The sequence below is a fragment of the Aspergillus nomiae genome (assembly GCF_001204775.2).
Source record: "Aspergillus nomiae NRRL 13137 chromosome Unknown contig00513, whole genome shotgun sequence".
Lineage (NCBI taxonomy): Eukaryota > Fungi > Ascomycota > Eurotiomycetes > Eurotiales > Aspergillaceae > Aspergillus > Aspergillus nomiae.
The window spans coordinates 1-21,494 of record NW_015378568.1 but is presented as its reverse complement, the minus strand read 5'-3'; the positions used below and the strand labels follow the sequence as shown (position 1 = coordinate 21,494).

The following is a 21,494-nucleotide window of genomic DNA, read 5'->3' as shown; positions in this document are numbered from 1 at the left end:
TTTTTTGTCTTTCTTGCTCGTCTCGCAGCTGCATGACTGACCGAGAGGCACTGATCAGGCCTAGGACCACAATCGAGAGACATCCTACTCCAAAGGCTTTTCAGGCAACTGATCGGCACTCTGGATAACGCGCCAGCCACAGTCGATAGAGAACGGCTGAAAAAACCGGCAGTCGCCTCGGGGATCCATTCCTTCATAAAGTCTAGCGCGGTGTGCCAAGGTCCTCGAATCGTTTCGTGTCGTATGTACGAGGAAAATCTCCCGAGCGGAAGCACCTGCACGGTCGCCAGACTTAGGGTCTGCCTCATCACCCCTTTTCGGGCCACTATATATGATCTGTCTTCGCCGTATACGTGAGAATGCTTTGCCCGGACCCGACATACACCCTACCATTTCTTTGTAGTTGAATGGAAAGTTCTATCGTAATTGCCTCAGAATGCTAGAACACGTTCGTAGAAGCCATTACACGGCTTGCTCTCGTTTGCGTCTCGGGGTGTGAATGAGCCAAGGGAAAGCGTTACAGTATCATTCTAAATCTACAGGTGCCAGTATAGGCTTGCCATCGATAGCGTATGCCCGGCACACATCGGGCGCTTCCCTGCGCTTTCGCAAGGTTTCCCGCATACTCAGAAGTTATTGATGTCAACCCTTGAAATTACTACTGTAGAAAGTCACGGCCAAGGTCACCCAATACTCAAACGTCCTCCAGACTCCGTATGACAATCGTCGTCGCCTCTACGTAGCTCTCCTCGTCGGATAACACGGCGTTGAATAGCAGTCGTTTCGCAGATGCACACGTGCCGGTGAGTGATAACAGCAAGTCCCTCCACAGCGACCTTGAATACAGATGTGTATTGTCCCCAGGCAAGCCGGACAAAGCCATCCCCAACACCCTCCCAGGGACATCAGAGGCGGATTGTTCTCACTCTTCGGCAGAGTCATCATTTCCCAAGCGTTGCCCGCACGGGCAGCGAGTTCTCTGGCATCTTCGTCCGACCATCCGATGACAGCTAAGGTTGTTGCCGTCGAGTCTGGTCAGGTTGGAAAGGTACCCTCGTTTGGTCGGATTGCGAGGCTGCAGGAGATATGTGACGGTCGGCGAATGCAATTTCCTACATGGTGAAGCAGCTCAATGCCAAGACTCCTCGATTGAATCGTGTCGCAGCGTGAAGAGAGCCGACAAGCTCCAGAAATGGAGTGGTGGAGGACGTGCCAGGGCAGACAAAAGGGGAAACGAGTAAAGAGTCTAGAGTCAACAAACAGAAGAAAGATCAGTGACCGACGCCTACCGCCTGCCCTCTCCGGAGGGAACGGGACAGGAATAAGTTGTTCTTCCGAATGTTTCTCTTGGTGAGGTTGAAATGGCCAGAAAAGAAGGACAACAAGAACAAGAGGAAGGGAATGTAGACTGTCTACGGTCTGGACAGCTGGTTGCCTACATGAGTACTGCTGTGCGTGTATTTTCCAGGGAATCTTTAGGGTACCAATGGAGCTGCAGTAGAACTTCAATCGACTGACGAGGTATCTTTGTCTGAAGGTGACAAGTAAACTATATATATTTGCGTTATGTCCTGACTGGATCACCGCCGTCAGAACAAGGTTGCATGGCAATAACTAAGCTTAAAATAAAATGAAACCAATTCATTGAACATTGTTTCACCTTTGAATAAAGGAAAGCGCCACGAGGAGCAGAAGCGGCGAGAATTAAAAAAGAAACAAAGAAGAAAGAAAAAGAAATTGAATGCTCCCACGCGGATTTGAACCGCGGACCTCATGATTACTAGTCATGCGCTCTACCAACTGAGCCATAGGAGCAGATGTGTACATTCGGTTATGCCTTAAAGTATACTATAAAGAAGAAGAAGATCACTTTGACCTTTCTCTTCTGTTGCACGATTCAGGAGCTTCTGTTACCAGTCTCCATGTTGATCCTCTTCCACATCTTGACCTGCTTTGCCAACCGTGGTCTACGAACTCATTGACACCATACGAACATTATTGAGATGACTGACCGTACCGTTCATGGTCTGACCAGTGTGTTCTTAAGGGGCGCTTTCCACGCTGTAGCATTCATGATCGCCTGGCTGCCTCAGGCGCTTGGACTCGCTTTAGTACATCTTGGATCTACCTGGAAAAATGACTATACAGAACATGAAGGGAATTTGCTCAGCTGTGAGTGAGCCTGGACATGATTTTAGGGGTACACCCAAGAGTTGTTCACTTTTTCTCACTCACTTACTAGGTAAGCTGTGATGGCTCTTTTGCTAGGCTTACAAAATAGCATCTTTCCAATCCAAGCCATCGCTTGGACAGTACATTTCCTCTAGAAACTTGTCATGCCTCCTGACGAACATGCCACTGATCACCCACCCGGAAGCCAGCCGGAAAAGGATCAGACGGGTCCAAGACCATCTGCTTGAAGCCAGTGATCCACGCACTGCCCTTGACCGTTGGCAAGACTGCTTCATATTGGCCGACTGTGGTGGTTCCTCGTATATGACAAGTGAATGTGGATCCGATAATGCTCTGGTGGACAAAGCTCTCCCCTACCTGGAGCTCGCCCCTGGCGTGCAAGACGGCCATCCTGGCCGAGCTTCCTGTACCGCAAGGACATCGATCAAACCTTCCTGGAGAGACCACCACAGTGTTCACCCCGACTCGCTTGCCATCTTCTTGATGCAGTGGCTCTGTAAACTCAACAATCGTGACCTCTCTGATCTTGTCGTTTTCCGGATGGACCGGTGTATAAGTGTCTCTCACAGCCTGCTTGATTCTCTCGCCAATTTCGATCAGCTTTGGACCATTCTCATTGGCGATTTTGAGACCGATGGCCCGAGCATCCACAATGGCATAATGCATCCCACCCCAGGCAATATCAACCTTCACCACCCCCAGGCCAGGTACCTGCACCGGGAGATCCAATCTGTATACAAAGCTGGGTACATTATCGAACGCCACGGCTTTGCATTTCCCATCTTCACAATCAGCCGTCACCCCGACCAAGCCCGACGGGGTGTCGAGGACCAGCTTCGTCACCGGTTCCGTCATTTTCACCATCCCCGTGTCTAACAGCACCGTCGTCGTGCAGATCGTATTGCCGCCTGACATGGGCGGATACTCATCACTCTCCATAATAATAAACCCAGCATCGGCGCGGGGGTTGCAGGGTGGGAGGACGAGGTTCATGCACATGGCCGGTCGGCCTCGTGGTTCGTTCATCAGGAGTTGTCGGACGTCGTCTGCTTCATTCTGGAAATAGAGGAGCTTTTCATACATGGTCTTGCAGTTTGGTGGGTTGAGAACTCCACCGACAATGACATCGCCAACCTCGCCGGCGCAATGGCAGCCCACGACCGAGATGGTGCGATTGAGTCTCATCGTGTGCACGACAACGAGGACTGTCCGGTGTGGAAACTTACGTGCGTACGAAAGTTGCACGGCTTTTCCTACGATTTATATCTTTTCCCCTCAGAGATGTGGAGACCAACGATCCCCCCGTCGGTTTCCCAGTCCGATGGCTCCTCACTCTTGTTGCACATCATCACTCGTCCATCAAGGGGAACTGACGCCGGACTGTATTCCGTGGACGTGAGAGATCGTTGTCGGCGGTCCCAATCCCCACCCTTCCCCGCAGTCATGATAGTCCAAGTCTTCTTTTACGAGCGACCCGCCGATCGGCTGTCTTACCGGTCTGCCGGATGCCATGCCGACCGGATGGGTTGATGCACCACCCAGCCCTATATATAACCATTCTTCAGGATTTCTGATTCACTCAATCAGCGAGTGAGCGTGTTTATAGTCGGGCCCTGCCATCGTGTTCGTTTCCCTCATCTCCTTCCACAAGTTCTTCTCCCTCCCAAAGTGATATAAAGAAAACATGGCTGCTCAACAGTCGCTGCGGGGCAAAAATGCGATTGTAACCGGTGGATCTCGCGGCATTGGCAAAGGCATCGCCTTTGAACTCGCCCGTCGAGGCGCCAATATTCTCCTGACTTACAACAGTTCCCGTCAACAGGCCGAAGAGGTCGCATCACAGATACGGACTGTCGGAGTAGATGCAATCGCGGTCGAAGGCAAAGCCGATGATTTGTCTGCACCGAAAAACATAGTCGATGCAGCAGTTCAGCGATGGGGCTGCATTGATATTGTGATCAACAATGCCGGTGCTCGAGAAGATTATCCCGTGGAAGAAATGACATATGAGGCCTTTGATCGCCAAATAGCTGTGAACCTGCGCTTCCCAGTATTTCTCATTAAGGAGGCGACACGGCATTTCGGCCAGGCGCCGCGCATTGTCAACCTTTCTAGTGTTTATGCTCGGGATGGGCAACCGGGATGTCTGGCATATGTGGCCAGTAAAGGCGCAATGGAGAGTTTGACGAGATCCTTGGCCAAAGAGCTGGGACATAAATACAACGCAACCATTAACTGCGTGAGTCCCGGTCCAGTGAATACGGAGCTGTGGGCCTCTACTACCCAAGACCCCGAGGCGAAAGAGGAGTGGGATCGGGTGATTCAGAGCACTCCCGCTGCGCCGAGGGTGGCAGAGGTGGATGATATTGCTCAGATTGTCGCCTTTCTCTCTGAAGAAGGGAGTAGATGGACCACAGGGAGCTTGATCAACGCTAATGGAGGGCTCCTGTTTGTTTAAGGATGGACCTGACTGTGCCTAGACGTGGACATGGCTGTTTTACCTGTGGAACTAGGCTGGGCCCAGGAGACGAGCGTCGACTAGGTGGTTCACGTCAAGACATTCTGTACCTAGGAGAAGTCTGAATGTGCCGCGACGGAACTGCATTCTGGATATGCTCTGAGGATTTTGCATTTTGTGGATCAAGCATTGTAGTCTAACATATTTCCATTACACCTATCTGCCATTCTTTAGCCATTACGAGGCTGTGATTTCCCGTCATGTTCAACGGTCAAGACTTCGCAAGTAACTAACCACTGGATGCTGAATATATAGTTCACGATCCAAATGAACAAACACGTGAAAAGAAACGCAGTGAGCCATACTCGCAAACCTGGCAGAGCATGATTTTCCTAACTGTCCCGCGGCGTTGGTATACGAGTCTAAGTTGTGTCGTAGCTCCCATGCACTCTGCTGATTTGAGTACCAGTTATCAGCCATGCGACTTACGCAGGGAAAGATCAAGGCCCAAGCGGACGTGGTTAAACGTGAAACTCGGCACACACCTAGCTGCACAAGCAGTGCGTATCAATCTGGAAGACGGCCAAGTTGATATTCCAAGGGCACTTGATCACCCTTAGCAGGTCTATGACTACTGTCACCGCAAAGAGCACAATGGTAGACACCCAGACGATCTCGCAGATTACCCCAGGCGCTCGGTCGGTAGCCCAGTGGGTGAAGGATGACGGTGATGATGCCCGTGGCTGGCTCGAGACATCTAAAACAACTGGATGGAAGTGTCTCAGAAGGCGGTTGATTTGGGGAAACCTGGGGTCGCATTGGCATGGTTCTTGGCTCTGTGGCACCGATTATTTTCTTTTATCGTGCAGGAACTGCCCACCCCCTAGGACTGTTGCTCTCGAACGCACTACGTGCCCAACTGTTGGTGCCGCTAGAAGATAATAGTGTAAATCTTCCCCAACAGATTCTACCGAGACGTTACGTGTTTCCACATGGATATGCATAACTGTGAATCGGCTCATCTATCCCGCATACATCCCGCCATATCGTGGTTTCTCGACAGTCTGCGAAGTCAAACAGCAATGTCCTGGCCGATCGCCTTCCTGATGCCGCACCGCACCCCAGGACAGAGGCTTTCCTGCCGCATCGGGATCTTCTTCTGGGGGATGGCACGCAGCGCTTATGGCAACACTGCAACTGCCGATCACCGGGATGTCCGGCTTCAGCTTGAAGGTGCTGACGGTGGTGAGTACGGCAAACATAAGAATTGCCACGGCGAGCGCCGTGATGATAGCGAGTGGGCTGTATCCGCAGGCCGTGATAATGCCACTATCACTCGCACTAGGGAAGTGGGTGTTAGGCTGTGTCAAGAGCTCATTGCTCGGTTGGTAGATTTTCAGATTGATAAGGAAGATTGATTGCGAGATCAACCAATGTATAACCGTACTACAGGCGAGGAGTGGCAGGGAGTATCTCCACGGAAGCTGTAACCAATACGTTTCTCTCTGGGCTCCCCAGGGAAGGGTCACTCGAAGTGTGGTCTGCTGGTAGGCGAACAGACTCCACTCATAGGCGGTTGCCATGCCTGTGAGCACAGCGTTGTACATAAAGTACAGTCCAGACAGGAGCAGTTGTGGAAGGTTCGCTACGATTGACGTGGTGACAATGGACGCGGCTGTGCCTCCTTTGTAGCCGGACGTGTTGACGATGGCATTTAAACTAAGTGCACCAAATCCCATCGTGAAGGCGTTCTGCGCCCCGACAAGGTTGATACCTTTAAAGAGAAAAACGAGGCCTACGATAATGCTGGCGAGCCATCTAGAAGCCTCCTAGTTAGTACAGCCTCGCCGCGGTCAGCCGCCCCCTGAGGGAATGGTACCTACAAGAGGATGCATGCTCCCCAGCGCCTCACGGATGTACCTTGATAACACCGCCCTAGCCAACCTTCTCCGTGCTGCCAACGTTGTGCCCACGCAGGTCCAATGTTGCCTGGGTCAGGGAAGATCGTGTCGTCCATTTTCGAAAGGAGGCATCGCCCCTTGGAGGCCATATCGGGGGACCTTAAGAAAGAGTCCAATGCATCGCCGATAGTTGCGAGAGTCGGTTCGCGAGAGACAAGCAGACATAAAAGAATAGAACTGAATTTCATGGCGTTGCATGCAATCGCGATGTATAAGATTACCGGGCTATACAGCAGCTGACAGGTATGGTTTGCGTTCGTTACGAGGCAATGATCGATCTCGTAATGCTCTGGTAGAATGGTCCATTTTGTGGCATTCCTCGTTGCCGCAGAGCCGCTGCATTGGCCATATAGGATGGCATCTGGGTGGCACATCCAGTAGTTCGTTTGTGTGAGCGCGTTGGGCTCCCAGCCCGTGCTGTTCACCTTATGCTCCTGGCAAGCAAATGGAACCGATGCTTCGTCCCAGTTCTTATCAAAGCAGTACTTCGGGCTATCATTGCCTTTTCCCCATTGCTCGCACAGTCCGCTACACCATTCCTCAATCTGATCCGGATAGTCCAGCGGATGGAAATATGCCAGCACAGGCAGAGTCGTATTTGTCGGAGGCGGGAAGATTTTAGACTGATTCAACGCATCGCTCTGCTTGGTGACAGCCAACATATTGAACGACCGTCCCCCCAAACCAGCTTCATAAGTGGAGATGCAACGACTGGGATCCATCTGCGTCAGGCTGCTGCGGTTGTTTCGGGTTTGATCAAACAACCAGCAAGTAACATAGCTGGAAATGTCGGAGTTCGGTATTGTTCCATTGCTTGACTGGTACAATCCAGACCAATATCGCTGCGGCCTTCCAAGAAGTCCCGAGTGACGACGAGTCCGCTATAGTCATTGAAGGTGGTTGTCATCACTACGGCCGAGTTCCACAGGAGGTGCAAAGGGAGAGTGCTGGCTAGGAGAGCCAACCATAACGCCAACTTGGCCCTCCCAATGAAAGGTAGGTTGCGCATCGAATGGACGCCGATATCCAACCATCTGCGCTGAGCGTGGGCTTGATCCACCTGGCGTCGCGTCGGAGCCGTCAAACATTGCATGTTGTAGTTACTGGCACCAACCAGCACGGTCGCAATTACATTGAGAGCGTAGTGCAGCCTGCTGTCCAGATCGTGAATATGGTCGCAATCGCTCTCCTGCATAATTCCCAGGTTATCGCTGCTTGGAGGGTACGTCAGGCGAACATAGATGGTGGCCGCGACATTGAGGCCTAGGCATATTCCGACCAGAATACACGAAATCAATGCCCCGAATCGCCATCCATGAAAATGATTGGGATCCTGAGCCTTGACTGGCAATGGATTGTAACCTTTTCCCGAGCGAAGGACCGCTCGGGAGTACCAGCTTTTAGTGGATGCCCAAGTGCCACGTCGTGTCCGTGTCAGGGCAATCTCGGAAAGCTCGACAGCCTCGTCTGCGAGAAGTTTGGTTGAGTCAGCACTCATATTGCCGTGGGAGGTAGGACGGCCTGGGAGGTGTCAGAGAGCAACTGGAGAAGAGAAGTCGAGTCCAACACATCAGAAGCTGGTGAGGTCCTGCCGATCGCATCTCAGCCTCGCTTGGCTCGCCGATCCTCGAGGCTGATTCGCCGTCTCACCATTCCACGAAATGGACCAAAATAGGATGCTTTGACGCAGGGAAAAATCGATTTGCCGATCCAAATGCTAGCCATTTGACTGGGTTTTACGACCAGGAAAGATTGCAGTTCATTTGCGTGCTATCCAGCCTTTGACAGCTCACCTGGTATCTACGTTGAGCGGGATATGGGGAGACATATAACATCTGGGTACAGTGTAGTCCGTTGGCTGCTATGGAGAATCAAATATGAAACATTATGAAGTGGGTATTAATAAAGGCATTAAATACTAAGCGTCGTTCGCAATCGTCACCCCTGATTGAAATCACACCCAACCATATAAAACCAGATGATGGCACTCCACGCACATCAATTACAGGACAAGAGCGCCCGCCACAGCAGCGGCGGCAGCCCCAGCCATACCCACACGAGCTGGGTGGTTGTCTGCGGCCGCTCCAGTCGCAGTCGCGCCGGTAGGGCCAGCCTTGTTGAAATTGCCCAGACCGGCCGTGACGGTCAATCCCTCATAGCGGACCTCAGAAGAACCGGTGGCAGTGGCTTTGGTGGTAAAGGAAGTGGTGGTGGACTGGCCTTTGTATTGCACCGCGGCACCGACCGAAACGGAGCAAACAGCAGTGGCAGTCGAGGAGGTAATATCACAATCTTGGACGATCGTCCCGGTTCCTTTGGCACCCATGGTGGTCATGGTGTAAACCGCGCTCATGGTGAAGGTGGAAGGCCCTTGAGTGATGGTGATGGGCTTGGTGAGGGGACACGAAGAAGAGCCCTCCTTGCAGTTCACCGCGTAGGTGGTTGCCTGGGCATCACCGCCCACGACACTGCCTCGGAGGTCGTCGAACGCGAGGGTGTTGTAGTGGCCGTTCAGGATTTGGACGACGGTGGTGGAATCGTCGGCGGCAAATGTGGTCGAGAGGCTGGCCGCCAGGAGAAGGAGGGACTGGAGGACACGCACCATTGTGGCGATTCTGAGTCTGATCTGGGACGGAAGGAGGAGATCAACTATTTGGCCGGAATGGACGGCGAAGAAGGCTTGCTCTCGGGAGATGAGAAAGTTTTACGACGAAAAATTCTGCGGGTTGACTGCGGTAGACCCTGTTATGTACTCCGTACGTGATAGCGCTCGAGCTATCCTCTAGCCTGAAAAGAGACCCCAAGACTTCGAGGGAGCCACTGGCTGGGACCAGGATGCGGCTGAAGACAGAGACACTCTGACTGACTCATGGACTAGGCTGGTGTTGTTTCGTGCGGGACATTGGGGACATCTAGCGAGCGGCTTGACGCTAAATTGACGCGGTGCCCACCAGTTGAACTTTGACAGAGGACTGTCGACAACTGTCATGAAACCTGCAGGGGCTAAATTCAACTTGATTGGCCTACTAGAGGCTCAAAATCAGTGGATACGAGGGGTTCCACCGACTGTTCCCTAAACGATGTGATAACTTCGGCCCAGCCCGACGCAACCCAGGTAGAACCGACCAATTCCAGGGGATCAGGCGCCGTATTCCGGAGGAAGTAATTTCAAGGGTTGCTTGCTAGTTTGGGGGCCAAGGCTAAGGCAGTTTTCTCACGCCTCGTGGTGGTCAAAGCCCCCCATATTATTTGCTTCGCTATCTCGTAGCCCTATCAGGCGGCCCACCCCCAGGTGTTGATCTTTACCTAAACGGCCCAGATCTGCATTTGAAGAAGGGTCCAAAATGCTGAAGAATGACTGCAATTTCCATTAGCTGTGACCCAAGATGATGGGCAAGGAAATTGTCCAATTCGGGCGCGTGTATATGGTTACAAGCAAGAGAAACGCATCAAACTGCCTCCTTCCGATACCTTCTCCACCGGGCCACTGCTAGGAGACTCTCTGCATCTCATGGTGAGGAAGCCTTTCTAGAATACGTACCTGGAATGACAGACACATTGTATCTGCCAAGCGCCTGCGGTGGCTATCCGGAGGTAGAATGAACTATGACCGAACTTATAGTATGAGACTTACTGCTACACCATTGTTGAAGCAGACATCTTTCGTGCATATACCACGGACTAAACTTAACGCATTCGGGTGGGATAGAAGTGAAGTTCCTGGTGATCTGGAGGCATCCATTCGGTATCCTCGGCTTCTACCCCCAGTGTCCCAAGTCCACCACTGTCGCGTCCACCGTCCACTCGGTGTTCGTCTCGCAGGAAATCTCCTGCCACAGTTACTGAGAGCTCTCGAGGTTATGGTAGGACATCATCCCCAAGGGACAAATATACCCCCTAGCCTGTCACCGTGACTGTTGGGACCCAATCAGTATATTGCCCACCTTAGACACGGCGACAATTCCCCTTTCCCGCCTGTTTCTGTCCATCGCATGAGAAAAGATGGAGAAACTGCCCGGCAATCATGTGGCCAACCTCACCGTACAGCTTCGCGGGCCGACACACTCATCTTCCTGTTTAGAGTTCCCCGTACCCTGAATGCAACAGCTCAGGACCGACATCGAGCGCTCACATTCTACCAGGAGGAGCGCGACCAAGTCGCCAGGAGTCGGAGATTCTGGTTCAGTCCGCAGCCAAGATCCAACACGACGCCCCCCTGGCGTGCGCTCTCCAGCACATGCGTAGAGTGTGGAAACGCAGCGATGCCTGACAAGAGAAACGTCCACGTCCAATGTGGCTTTTGTACAACGGATGTGTCGATCGGAATCGTGGGCTTCTGAATGTTGCAAAGATTGTAGGGATTACAACCATTGACTGCACAGGATGGGGACTTCAATATACGGGGCGAGGGCGACGTCGGCTATACCTTCCAGCACACGATATTTATCAAGACGGCAGGGAGATGCTGAATACGGAAGAGTCGAACGAGAGGTTACTGGGTGTACTTTATAGCCAGGATCAACAGGAAAGAGGGAGATGCTGGGATTGCAAGGGGTGTGAGGTTCGTCCGTCATGCTGGATCCGTTTAGATATGAATCAAACAAATCCGTCAAGGTAGGATGAGCTTCATCACTGGATTGGAAATTCCGATGGACAATCTAACAAGACAATACTCTGCCACAGTAAGGAACGCCGGTCGCTTAAGTCATATTATGCGAGTGTCTAACAATTCCCCATGGCATGGTGAGCGGAAATGCCTATCGTGTCCACAGCTTTCGGCTTCTGGGACATGGATAAATCGGTAGGTGAATGGTTGGAGAAGATCGTTATGTCGCCATGAGAAGAAAAGCTCATAAGTTTCTCCCAGACGGATTGCCATCTTTAGCACCGGCGACGATTTCGTCCTCGACCTCCAAACCCTCCTCCATATCCACCACCATATCCACCACCATGTCCACCACCATGTCCACCATGATAGGGTCTTCCGCCCCATCCAGGTCCATATCCTCCCGGACCCATTCCAGGTGCTCCATAGTGAGGTCGGCCGCCAAATGAACTCATGAGGGTATGTCTTCGGGGTGGAGGCATCACGCCCGGGCGCATCCGGCGGCGGCTGGGGACACTGAAGCAGAGGCCCATACCGATGTACTGGGATGAAGCAAGGGGATTGTTATTCTAGTAGATTATGTAGACCAAGAGGAGATGTCTAGGGTCAATACCGGAGGAAGTGGACCAGGTCATATACGGAATGAATGTCTCTCATCTATCCCGAGTCATGTCGTCATCCACGTCCCATTGCAGGGTCAATCACACCCAAGCCCCTCCCACCCTTAACGCGCCAATCAAATTGACGCTTATGGCTTGGTCATCTAACTGGGGACGGTATTATGGCTGTTGCTTCGACGACTTCACTTGTGGTATAATCTTTGAGATCCTATGTAGGTCGCCAGCCCGGGCATCTACCCAGGGAGAGAAATTTTGCACACAGTACATATCTCAGGAGATTTGCTCAACATCGGAGATGAAGCGCATGCGGCAGCAATATGCAATGATGTTCAGCCAGCCATGATGGCCAGATAAAAGCTGACGGAGCTGTTCGGTGTGCTTTGTCTATCTGAATGACAAATCCTAGCCTCACCTAGAGCCCTTTGGATATCGATGGCCAGCTTCGCCTATTCCCGTACTTTATTGATTCATTCAAAGTGTGTTCATGCAAGGGGAGCATACGTCTAAATTGCTTGCTAAAAGCATAGAAAAACAAAAGCAATATCCTGTAGTTCGAAATTAGATTGTGGATGATCAATGCAATTATTTGCACTTCCGGTGACAAATCAATTTCAGCAGGCAAAACAACTGTGATCTACATTCGTCATGGCATTCAAGATTGAGAATCCCTGCTCTGCTTTTTCGGGTTTCTTCTCTCCCCATTTCACTTGATGTGATGCAAGGGATACCAGATGACATGGTAGACGTCCACACCGAGATCGACCGTCGGTGCTACTGTGTGTCGACTGAAAGGTACCAAGCTGACTTTACTGGTGAAACAAAAATTTTGAGCATTAGTCGTCATGCAATCCCTATTTATATCTCTCCTAGGCCCTGCTTATTGTTCTCATCTCCATCTTTCCTCTAAAGGTCTTTGCCCGTCTTGGACGAAAAACACAGTATAACACCTTTTTTCAACACTGCTTAAACCTACCAGATACCGCTATGCATATGAGATTCTTATTTCTCCTCACCATCCTTGTCCGAGGCGGACTATCTAAGCATGACTGCGATGAAAAGGGTATGAGATGTCACTGGGAAGGCACGAGCCCCGCCTGTGGTAGCACCGGCAAAAGTTTAGGAGACACGGAAGTACGAGATGACGGTACCTATGTATTGCAAGAATGGAGCAAGGATTACAACCGGTTGACCCTTTGGAACAAAAATCTCGTGGGCTATGACTGCATCAGACAGGGAGCTTACGGCGAGTCGTGCTACCTCGGGGGGTACAAACGCCTTTGGTGCAAGGTTAAGGAGTATGTATTGCCTATCTTCGTCATACTAATTAGTATATGGTTATGCAGAGCTAGGGTTACATAGTTCGGTACTGACTTTCCATGTACCAGTCCCAATCCTGAGCCATCTAAGGACAGTGAGCCACTTACTGGCAAACCCAAGGCATACACTGGTTGGGCATTCGACGGCAGCGACCAAGCCCTGGACTTGGATGACCAATGCAAATCCCTACCGAGTTTTTTGTATGTTGCTACGAATATTTAAGTGCTTTCACTGGATCTTCGCAATCAATCTAACATGGTTTACAGGTATCGCAATGTGGGATCTCTTGATATCCCTTGCTCTTTGCACAACAGAACTCATTCAGCCATATGCTCGTTATACTCGTATGCACAGTCTGAGTTTACTTTCTCCTCTTATCCAGCGCTAATCGGGTGTCCTTGAGCAAATAGGGATTCCAAATGTGCAACCGAAATTATCACATACGATCGCAGCCATTATTCCCTTTTCGCGAAAAGGCAAGGGGAGAGATACGGCGACATCGGCAACCGCGTCGCAAGCATCAAGTGTCAGGTGCGAGCCAACACAGACCTGTGGACATCCCATGTTCGGTCAGTTGATCATCCGTCGAATGAGAGCGTCGGTCAGTGCCCGAATGAAAAATGCTCTTCGTTCTGTACTGGTGAGCCCCAGTCTGGCGGACTTTATTGCAGTGACTATGCCACATGCAAGAAGGCCTTGAGCCTGGGAGATGCTTGCACGGAACAACAAGAGTGTGGTGTGAATGTTTGCCAAAATAACACCTGCCAGCAAGCCTCTCCGTCTCTTGGGTGGTACGGGTATAAGTAAAGGTCGAGAAGCCAATCCAGTTTCGCTCGGTCTAGGCATGGCATTTTGGAAAGCCGGGGCAAGTTGCAGGGTGGTATATGATTAAGTTAGTTGAAAAGGCTTTTGTAACTCTCGGTAGTTCACTTAATTTAATATTGAATAAACCTTAACATATCTAAGTCTTTATTATCTCGTCTCGGTTCGGAATTTATCATAGTATACTACTGGAACTTACGTTAAACTAGAATGAGATTCTATTTTTAAATCAGTATATATAGACTTTGTTTTGTATATCAAGATTCAAGGACTTTAGATGATCCATTCTTCATACCCTCACCTAGTGGACAGCCAACAGGCCATCTGCCCAGTACAAAAGATCTTTCTGTTACCCAAATGGCTCCTGAGTCCTGAATGCAGTGGTTTGGTGGCTTCGTGGAGAGCCAAGCCAGCTATCGATGACATGCGTTCGGTTATTGAAACTGAACTCGGGCTGTCGATTACGTCACGGAGCTGCCGGCATATCAGGAGACTTCGTATGTATGCTGCACCATGGCCACGTCTAGAACGCCCAGCGCTCTCCTGTTCTTTGGCGGAAGACAATTAAGACAATTCCAGCTTCTCTAGTGGCAATGGTGAGGAAGACGAAGTGAAATACAGACTTTCCACCTCCAAACATGCAAGATCTGCATTCTGGGCAAAGAGACATTTCGACACGAAGACTATTTGACTAGCATTTCACAATGTCTGAGAAACCCTTGTCACCAACAGGAAGTAACGAATCGCCTGAAGTAACTCCCACAACCCAGCCACCGGCAGTCCCCGCCCCGCCAGGAGAGGCTCCGAAAGTGATTCCTCTAACCCTGCTCACAAATCGTCCCACCATAGTTGACTGCCCATATTGCCATGCACGAACGGCAACTCAGACTGAAATGATTGTTGGATCGAGGGCTACGTGATTCTCCCTTTCCGTGCCGTGATAACAGGCCAATAACCCTGAGTATAGCTGCTGGTCATGTATATGCTGCATCTTTCTTGGCCCCCTTGGTGCTCTCATCCCGTGCATTATGCCAAGTTGCAAAGATTGTGAGCACTACTGTGGGAGCTGCGGTAGGGTGCTCGCTGTCGTTGAACGGCAAGGAAACGTACGAATCGTATATTATGATAGTAGAGCGATATGACGTTTAGTGTCAGTGGAAGAGTGCGCCTTTATATCTGGTTGCTGTCATGATCTGTCCAAGATAATGGCTGTTTGGTCTTTTCAAACATCTCTGCAACAGGTCTCTCTATAAGACATTTTGGGGCGTCTTCGTGAGCAACGACGAGGAGCCTATTTCCGCACCCCTAGGTCTCTTTTGATGGGCAATCTGGAGATCGTTCTGTGCCATGTGTCACAATATTGATATATTACATATGTCTCTACGCGTATATGCTGAAGCTATGACAATCACGCCAGAAAAAATCAATTTCGTTATCCAATCTCGCCCTAATTTCGAAACTGAACGACTACTTGCATACCGAGTATCGCTTAGAATATCTGACACGATATGTAACTGCTACCCCATAGGAGTTCTAGACATGATAATGTCGGAAATGCTTTTTGCGAGTGACTAATCCATGTTCAATTAATTGAAACAGTCCTGATATCGCCCGACAGTAAGCTGTGGTGATAGCAAATGTCACACCAACCCCAGGCAAACTCGTCTTGTTTTGCTAGCCATTCTCGTGGATGGCTAGAATCAACTAAATGAATGAGTTTTGCAACATCCACTGGGTCCCGTCCTATATCACGAGTAATACACAGCCCGTAGGAGTGGTGCTCCAAAGTAACGAGCACACTAGCCGCAAGCACTGAAGCTTGACCTTATCCCGTATTACCAGAGGAAGTAACCTGCCTTTAGTTCCTTCAGTTCTGCTAGATTCCCTAGCTGAATGAGGGTTTCTTTAATCTGTGCTGCTGCAGACCTGCAATACCCATCGGAACCTGGAGGCCTAGTTTCCGACTTCTTACAATCCGCTTTTAACCCAGGTAATTTCATCCTTCCTTGGGTCCTGCTGATCTCCTGGTAGGGATTCTCTATAATTTGATCATCATAACTACCGCCAAATATGACGGCCTTGAGAATCTGAGAATCATCCTTGGAAGCTAGTTGGCTTTCTTGACACTTGGGTAAGCATCCCGATAAGATACGAAGAAGATTTGATGTTCTGGGCTGTGCGCTGGTTATAAAATGAATGACTTCATGCCTGGTGAATAACTGGAAAAATCCTAGCATCCAGTACCACACCTTCAAGGGCTGAGTTCTTTGATCACAAGTGAGCCAACTCTCTCATACAAGCCGCAGAGACTCACAGGAATAGAATATAGCGCCATTGTTCTTCGAACTTTCGAAACTTCTTCCTATCCAAGGGGAAAACGAGACTGATGACGTTCGCATTTAACGGTATGCATTTGGAAATTTATATGGAGATGTCAAAACATATTCGAGAGCTGTTGGCGCGGAGCACAGACAAGGAGGTTCTATGTTTATATTGTCATCACTTCTCCTTGATGAGATGAGTTAAACATTTACGTCTGGCCACAGACTCCCCTAACATCACGATGCCGACACCTAAAATAACTCCAAAGAAGTCTAAAAGCACCTCGTTTTCGGCTTGTCGATAACTCCCTTGGCAACTTATCATGACACGATATCGCATTTTTCCAAGCACACCACCCTCAACAGATAGGAGGCCTATGAACCTCAGTGACTCGGTAGGTAACAGGACTAATGAATCTGTCAGCCTGAACAGCCCTCCCTAAGGGATGCGATTGGACTTATTCGGAAACGAGGAATTTAACCTTTTCAGCCGGAATTCACGGGGAGAAGAGTACTGGCCAAGAGGTGGTGGGGAAAGAAATCCGCGGAAATCGAGCTCAACTGTACGATTAGCTGCCGAGGTTCAACCTCGCTTATGAATAGACTCCACTACGGAGGACCGATCGTACGACTCCAAGTCCCCAGCTGGCCTCAAAGTGGATCTGTAGAGCCTTTGGAAATTGGCACTAATTGCCCCAATTTACGCACAGAGTCAGGTTTTCGACGCGGAGCATCGCTGATTTGTGGACTGATAAGACTGCCACGGCTAAATTTCCGATTATCCATCAGTCCCATGCCTTCAAAAGGTTGGAGGATAAATTATAGTAGATCAAATATAAAGGAAGGCGTTTCGTTTGCTGTTCAAGCTGCAAACTAACTTTTTTATCCGAGGACGTCCGGCGTATATGAAGTAAATAGTACTAAGTAGACTAGTAGCACCTCAATCGGGCTAGCTCTATGACTCCGGTGCATACTATTTCTGCACTTAATCAAATTGAACGCCGAGTAAGAGTTGTCGTTTTCTGGCAGTAGTCTTACGATGAGTCAATGACTTCTGGCACTATAGTCCGAAGCTATCAGGGGTGAGGGCAAGAACAACGAAGCTGCACGTAGCCATGAAACCATACGAAAGACTGGGGCAACAATAGATAAATGACCTTTGATAGAAACATAAATTGAATTGTATTCTCTAGCTGGAATCATTACTCATGAATATCGAGGCTCCTGTTGGGTCTCGTCCAGGCTTCGTAGCGATATGCTTTCGCCCTTCGACAGAATTTGACCGTGTATCGATGTGGATGGGCTCTCATGTGAACGATTCATGTCAAGGGGCCATTTGTCCGCCTCCCCAGTGATGTTCTCCCCAAGCCTGGAGAAGCCATCTCCTACCTTCACTTTGGCATTGCTAGCGGTATAGTGGTGACCTCGGGTCTTGGAGGAGTGTTTACTCATTAACTTCCGCGGTAGAATCCGAACGATTAACGGCCAGATAGAAGGCAGACAAGCCGAAATGATAATGATGCCTGCTTCGATTACGGTCCAGATACCTAGATTAATTGATGCCCCTGTCGATTAAGATTAGTGACGACCAATAGATGACAACTGGGTGCATCTTGTGAAGACTTACAGGTTGGGTCAGTGAGTGCATTTTCCTGGAAGAAGATGGTCATGCGCAAAATGCTTGCCACAGTTCCCCTACAGGAGGATACGTGAGTCAACAGCGGTGGCGCCATCGATACGCAAAGTACTTACAATCCCCCAAGTATGAACACCCCCGTCAGGGCGAGTTTCTGTGTCATTCGTGTATGCAGCTTCCAGACAAACGGTAAGGGCATGGCCAAGATCAAGACATCCGTCAGAATGTTCGGAGGTGAGACATATCGATAAAACGCTTGCTGGTCAAAGCACGATCCACCTTGAATTGTCTTATCCCAAGCATACTGCACAGGGGAACATTGAAATATCGCCGCGAAAAGGACACCAATCCCGTGGCCCAGGACAATAAAGCCAACCGTGTAGGCTATCATGCGGAACTTCGGCGTGCTGAAGATGCGGATATAAAAGAGAAGGATCGAAATCTTCGCCGGGGTCACGATAAACGGAAAATCAAGAATTTGGTTTGCAACGAGTCCCTGGAACAGGATTAACGGCCGCATTAACGAGGGCTCTTATATCAATGTCACCTTTTGAAGATTGACGAGTTTCTCGGGGGTCTGCATAACGTATTCGAGATGGTACCCCAGCCCACCAATCTTTAGCACTTTTCACAAGTCAGAGCGTCTTCTTAAACCTTTGGAACGAAGATGTCTGCGCACGTACAGATTATGTATAATGCTGATTGGCCTAAGCTAGCAATCTATACGCAGGGAGGCCATTTAGTAACGCTAGACGGAATGCTGGATGGATAGGGAGAGCAACCAAAGAAGGTATAATCAGGTAGTCATCGATTGCGTAGGCTACTCGCTGTACAGAGCGGGCATAGAACCGAGCTGCGACCACTAGTATTTGGACGACTGCGATGGCAATGGAAACGCCCATCAGCGAGTCACCACAGTAAGCGACGTCCGTACTGCCCGACGAAGTGCCCATTGTCACCGCAAGCCATGCAGCAATGCAGGCAATCAGACCCTGCGCATGGCTGGATTCTCACCATCTTTTAAAGCCGGAACGTACAGGGCTACCTAATTTCAATTTCGCTGGATTAATCGTTCGGGGCTAAGACTCGAACTGGCGCTCAGGCCATGGATCGCGATGGCGTGCAAGTGGAACCCGCGATCTCGAGTTTGGCATCGCACGTTAATTTAATCGCTTCCGGAGCTCCACATGGCTGTTGCGTGGGAGATTGGGATGGGGAACAGCAATCAACGTGCATCCTTCCGTCACGGCCCAGCCCCCGTCTGAGAAATCTCAGCTAGGGGGAATTTTCCGCCAGGGACACATACCCGCCGCTTATCTGGCCTTTGCTCAGCGGATGCGAAACAACGACCCTGAGTAATATCGTTCCTAGCCGAATGATAAAAAACCACACTTCCTAGAACCAGATTCTGTATGCCCTCCAAGTGCATATCCCCACTGTTTTCTCGTCAGTGGGTCCCGTGGCATCCGGTGGACTTCGGGGTTCTCAAGTCCAATATGCCCCTCAGCCATATCTAGTAGCCGTAATATTCCAAACCATCGTAGTGGGTCGTGGCATTTTAAAGTCTTCCCTCCCCCCTGCCGACTTGCATACCCCAAATTTTATCAAGAACTTGATATTCCATAAGGGCTTCAGACCAAAACATGTCGAGTAGTCCTTCTCTTGAAGAACAGATCGCGTCTCTCACGCAGACGGTGCAATCCAACAGAGAATCTCTTGATGATGCTACCCGATTGAGGACTCTCAAGGCAGCACGAGGCCTCCTGGACGCCCTGGGGTCTCCACCAGAGACTGTGATGCAAGATGTGGTTTTAGTATGTGGTGAAAACCTTCATAGACAGGCATCTTGCCAAACTGGCATCATGTCTGCCCCAAAGGCTAAGACGCTAACCAGCTGACGAGGGATGCTAGAATCCCGTTTTGCTTATGGCCCTTCGCATGGGGGTGCAGCTTGGGGTCTTCCGGATGATCTGCGACCGCCAAGAGGAGGGGACAACTACTGAGCAAATGGCGGCCCAGTCAGGAGCAAGTGTTATCGTTGTCGGTGGGTTTACGTACTTGTCCTCCTACAATGCCGGCTGCAATATGGAGTTGCGGTTGTACGACCTTAAGGCTTGACACTCTCACGATGGCGATCCCAAGACTTTTGTGACTTCATGGAAAATTACATTTACTGATGACTTGTGCGTACGCAGGTCAGATCTTGAGGTTGTTGGCCGCCGCGGGATACGTGTCAGAGGCAGGAGTCCAAACCTACAAGCCTTCCCCTCTCACCATGGTGATGGCGGATGGGACCCTTGAGGCGACAACTAGAGCATGGTATGCAAATTCCTCCCTCGCGCATCAAGTGGGTCAAAGCCACAGGTCACTCATTCGTACGAATTCAGTTTCGATATTGGAAACTACTGCACTACCTATGCCCCAGAGTACTTCCGTCAGAATCACAATCAGTTCCCGACATCCGCAGAAGATACCCCCTTCCAGCTCGCAAAGAACACTCCCTTGAGTTACTTCGCGTGGCTGGGACAGAACCCGTCCCTGGCCAAAGACTTCCAGCAATGGATGACACTCAAGCAACAAACAACCCCAAACTGGGTGGACTGGTTTGATATTAAAGGCAACCTCTTCGGGGGCTTTCGCAACCAGCCGGGTGATGTTTTGCTTGTGGATGTGGGTGGTGGCGAAGGACAGTATCTCCATGCATTCAATGACAAATTTCCTGATACCCCAGGGCGTCGCATTTTGCAAGATCTACCGCAAGTGATCTCCACCATCAACAATCCACCGAAGGGTATTGAGTTGATGGCGCATGATTTCTTTACTGCTCAACCTGTGAAAGGTACGAAAACACATTGATTTCCTTAGCGTGACCGGAGGGCTTAGTTTCTCTTCCTGCATCCCATCAATGTAACCCTTAATATACTGACGAATCCACAAGGCGCTCGAGCATACTATATGCATTGGATCCTGCATGACTGGCGAGACGAGCAAGCGCACAGTATCTTGAGCAATATTGTCGGAGCCATGGAACCAGGTTATTCTCAATTAATCATCAACGACCAGATCATCCCTGATCGGGATTGCGACTTTCCCACCGCGTGTATCAGTATTATGATGATGCTCCAGGTCGGCGCCTTCGAACGCACCGAGAAACAGTGGCGTGATCTTCTTACGTCTGTAGGCTTGAAGGATGTTTCCTTCTACCAACCACCAAGCAATGGGGAGGGCATCATTGTTGCCACAAAGGCGTGACCTGTTCTTGCATTATTGGGTTGAATAGATGTACATTTCTGGTACCATAGACAAGGATTTAGAATCGAAGGATATGACACAATATAACGAGAAATGGGGGTAATGGGACAAGACTAATTGTGTCATTAATGAGGCAGGCGAATGTGTTCATGACCACCCGGAATGCAGTCTTCGTACGTTGCTGCCAAGCCACAATAATGCTTTTCCTCTCTACCTGGCAGATGGGATAGAAATGTTCCTCCGCACATTCGGCGGAGTCTTGCTTGTAGTATTTAGCCTTTCAGGACCCAGCAAATAAGAAAAAAACA

The 21,494-nt window shown here is 50.1% G+C and overlaps 7 protein-coding genes across 7 annotated transcripts; 2 read left to right on the top strand and 5 right to left on the bottom strand.

Annotated features, from left to right (window-relative positions):
• Window positions 1-2,334: 2,334 nt before the first annotated feature.
• ANOM_010992 (proline racemase family protein) lies at window positions 2,335-3,378 on the bottom strand (the record flags this gene model as incomplete). Its single annotated transcript, XM_015556248.1, has 1 exon — window positions 2,335-3,378. The coding sequence occupies one exon, from the start codon at window positions 3,376-3,378 to the stop codon at window positions 2,335-2,337; it is 1,044 nt and encodes a 347-aa protein (XP_015401891.1).
• A 499-nt stretch (window positions 3,379-3,877) lies between these two features.
• ANOM_010991 (SDR family NAD(P)-dependent oxidoreductase) lies at window positions 3,878-4,651 on the top strand (the record flags this gene model as incomplete). Its single annotated transcript, XM_015556247.1, has 1 exon — window positions 3,878-4,651. One exon carries the CDS (start codon window positions 3,878-3,880, stop codon window positions 4,649-4,651), a length of 774 nt encoding a protein of 257 aa, XP_015401890.1.
• A 1,022-nt stretch (window positions 4,652-5,673) lies between these two features.
• ANOM_010990 (uncharacterized protein) lies at window positions 5,674-8,110 on the bottom strand (the record flags this gene model as incomplete). The annotated part of the gene is made up of 3 exons (XM_015556246.1): window positions 5,674-6,469; window positions 6,535-7,323; window positions 7,389-8,110. The coding sequence occupies 3 exons, from the start codon at window positions 8,108-8,110 to the stop codon at window positions 5,674-5,676; spliced, it is 2,307 nt and encodes a 768-aa protein (XP_015401889.1).
• A 504-nt stretch (window positions 8,111-8,614) lies between these two features.
• Window positions 8,615-9,217, bottom strand: ANOM_010989 (putative GPI anchored cell wall protein; the record flags this gene model as incomplete). Its single annotated transcript, XM_015556245.1, has 1 exon — window positions 8,615-9,217. The coding sequence occupies one exon, from the start codon at window positions 9,215-9,217 to the stop codon at window positions 8,615-8,617; it is 603 nt and encodes a 200-aa protein (XP_015401894.1).
• A 1,530-nt stretch (window positions 9,218-10,747) lies between these two features.
• Window positions 10,748-11,645, bottom strand: ANOM_010988 (uncharacterized protein; the record flags this gene model as incomplete). Its single annotated transcript, XM_015556244.1, has 2 exons — window positions 10,748-10,986; window positions 11,501-11,645. 2 exons carry the CDS (start codon window positions 11,643-11,645, stop codon window positions 10,748-10,750), a joined length of 384 nt encoding a protein of 127 aa, XP_015401895.1.
• A 5,859-nt stretch (window positions 11,646-17,504) lies between these two features.
• ANOM_010987 (uncharacterized protein) lies at window positions 17,505-18,887 on the bottom strand (the record flags this gene model as incomplete). The annotated part of the gene is made up of 6 exons (XM_015556243.1): window positions 17,505-17,863; window positions 17,926-17,993; window positions 18,051-18,430; window positions 18,482-18,558; window positions 18,618-18,654; window positions 18,717-18,887. 6 exons carry the CDS (start codon window positions 18,885-18,887, stop codon window positions 17,505-17,507), a joined length of 1,092 nt encoding a protein of 363 aa, XP_015401892.1.
• Window positions 18,888-19,577: 690 nt separating this feature from the next.
• On the top strand, window positions 19,578-21,186 carry ANOM_010986 (uncharacterized protein; the record flags this gene model as incomplete). Its single annotated transcript, XM_015556242.1, has 5 exons — window positions 19,578-19,748; window positions 19,846-19,978; window positions 20,130-20,253; window positions 20,322-20,773; window positions 20,873-21,186. 5 exons carry the CDS (start codon window positions 19,578-19,580, stop codon window positions 21,184-21,186), a joined length of 1,194 nt encoding a protein of 397 aa, XP_015401893.1.
• Between the last annotated feature and the right edge of the window lie 308 nt (window positions 21,187-21,494).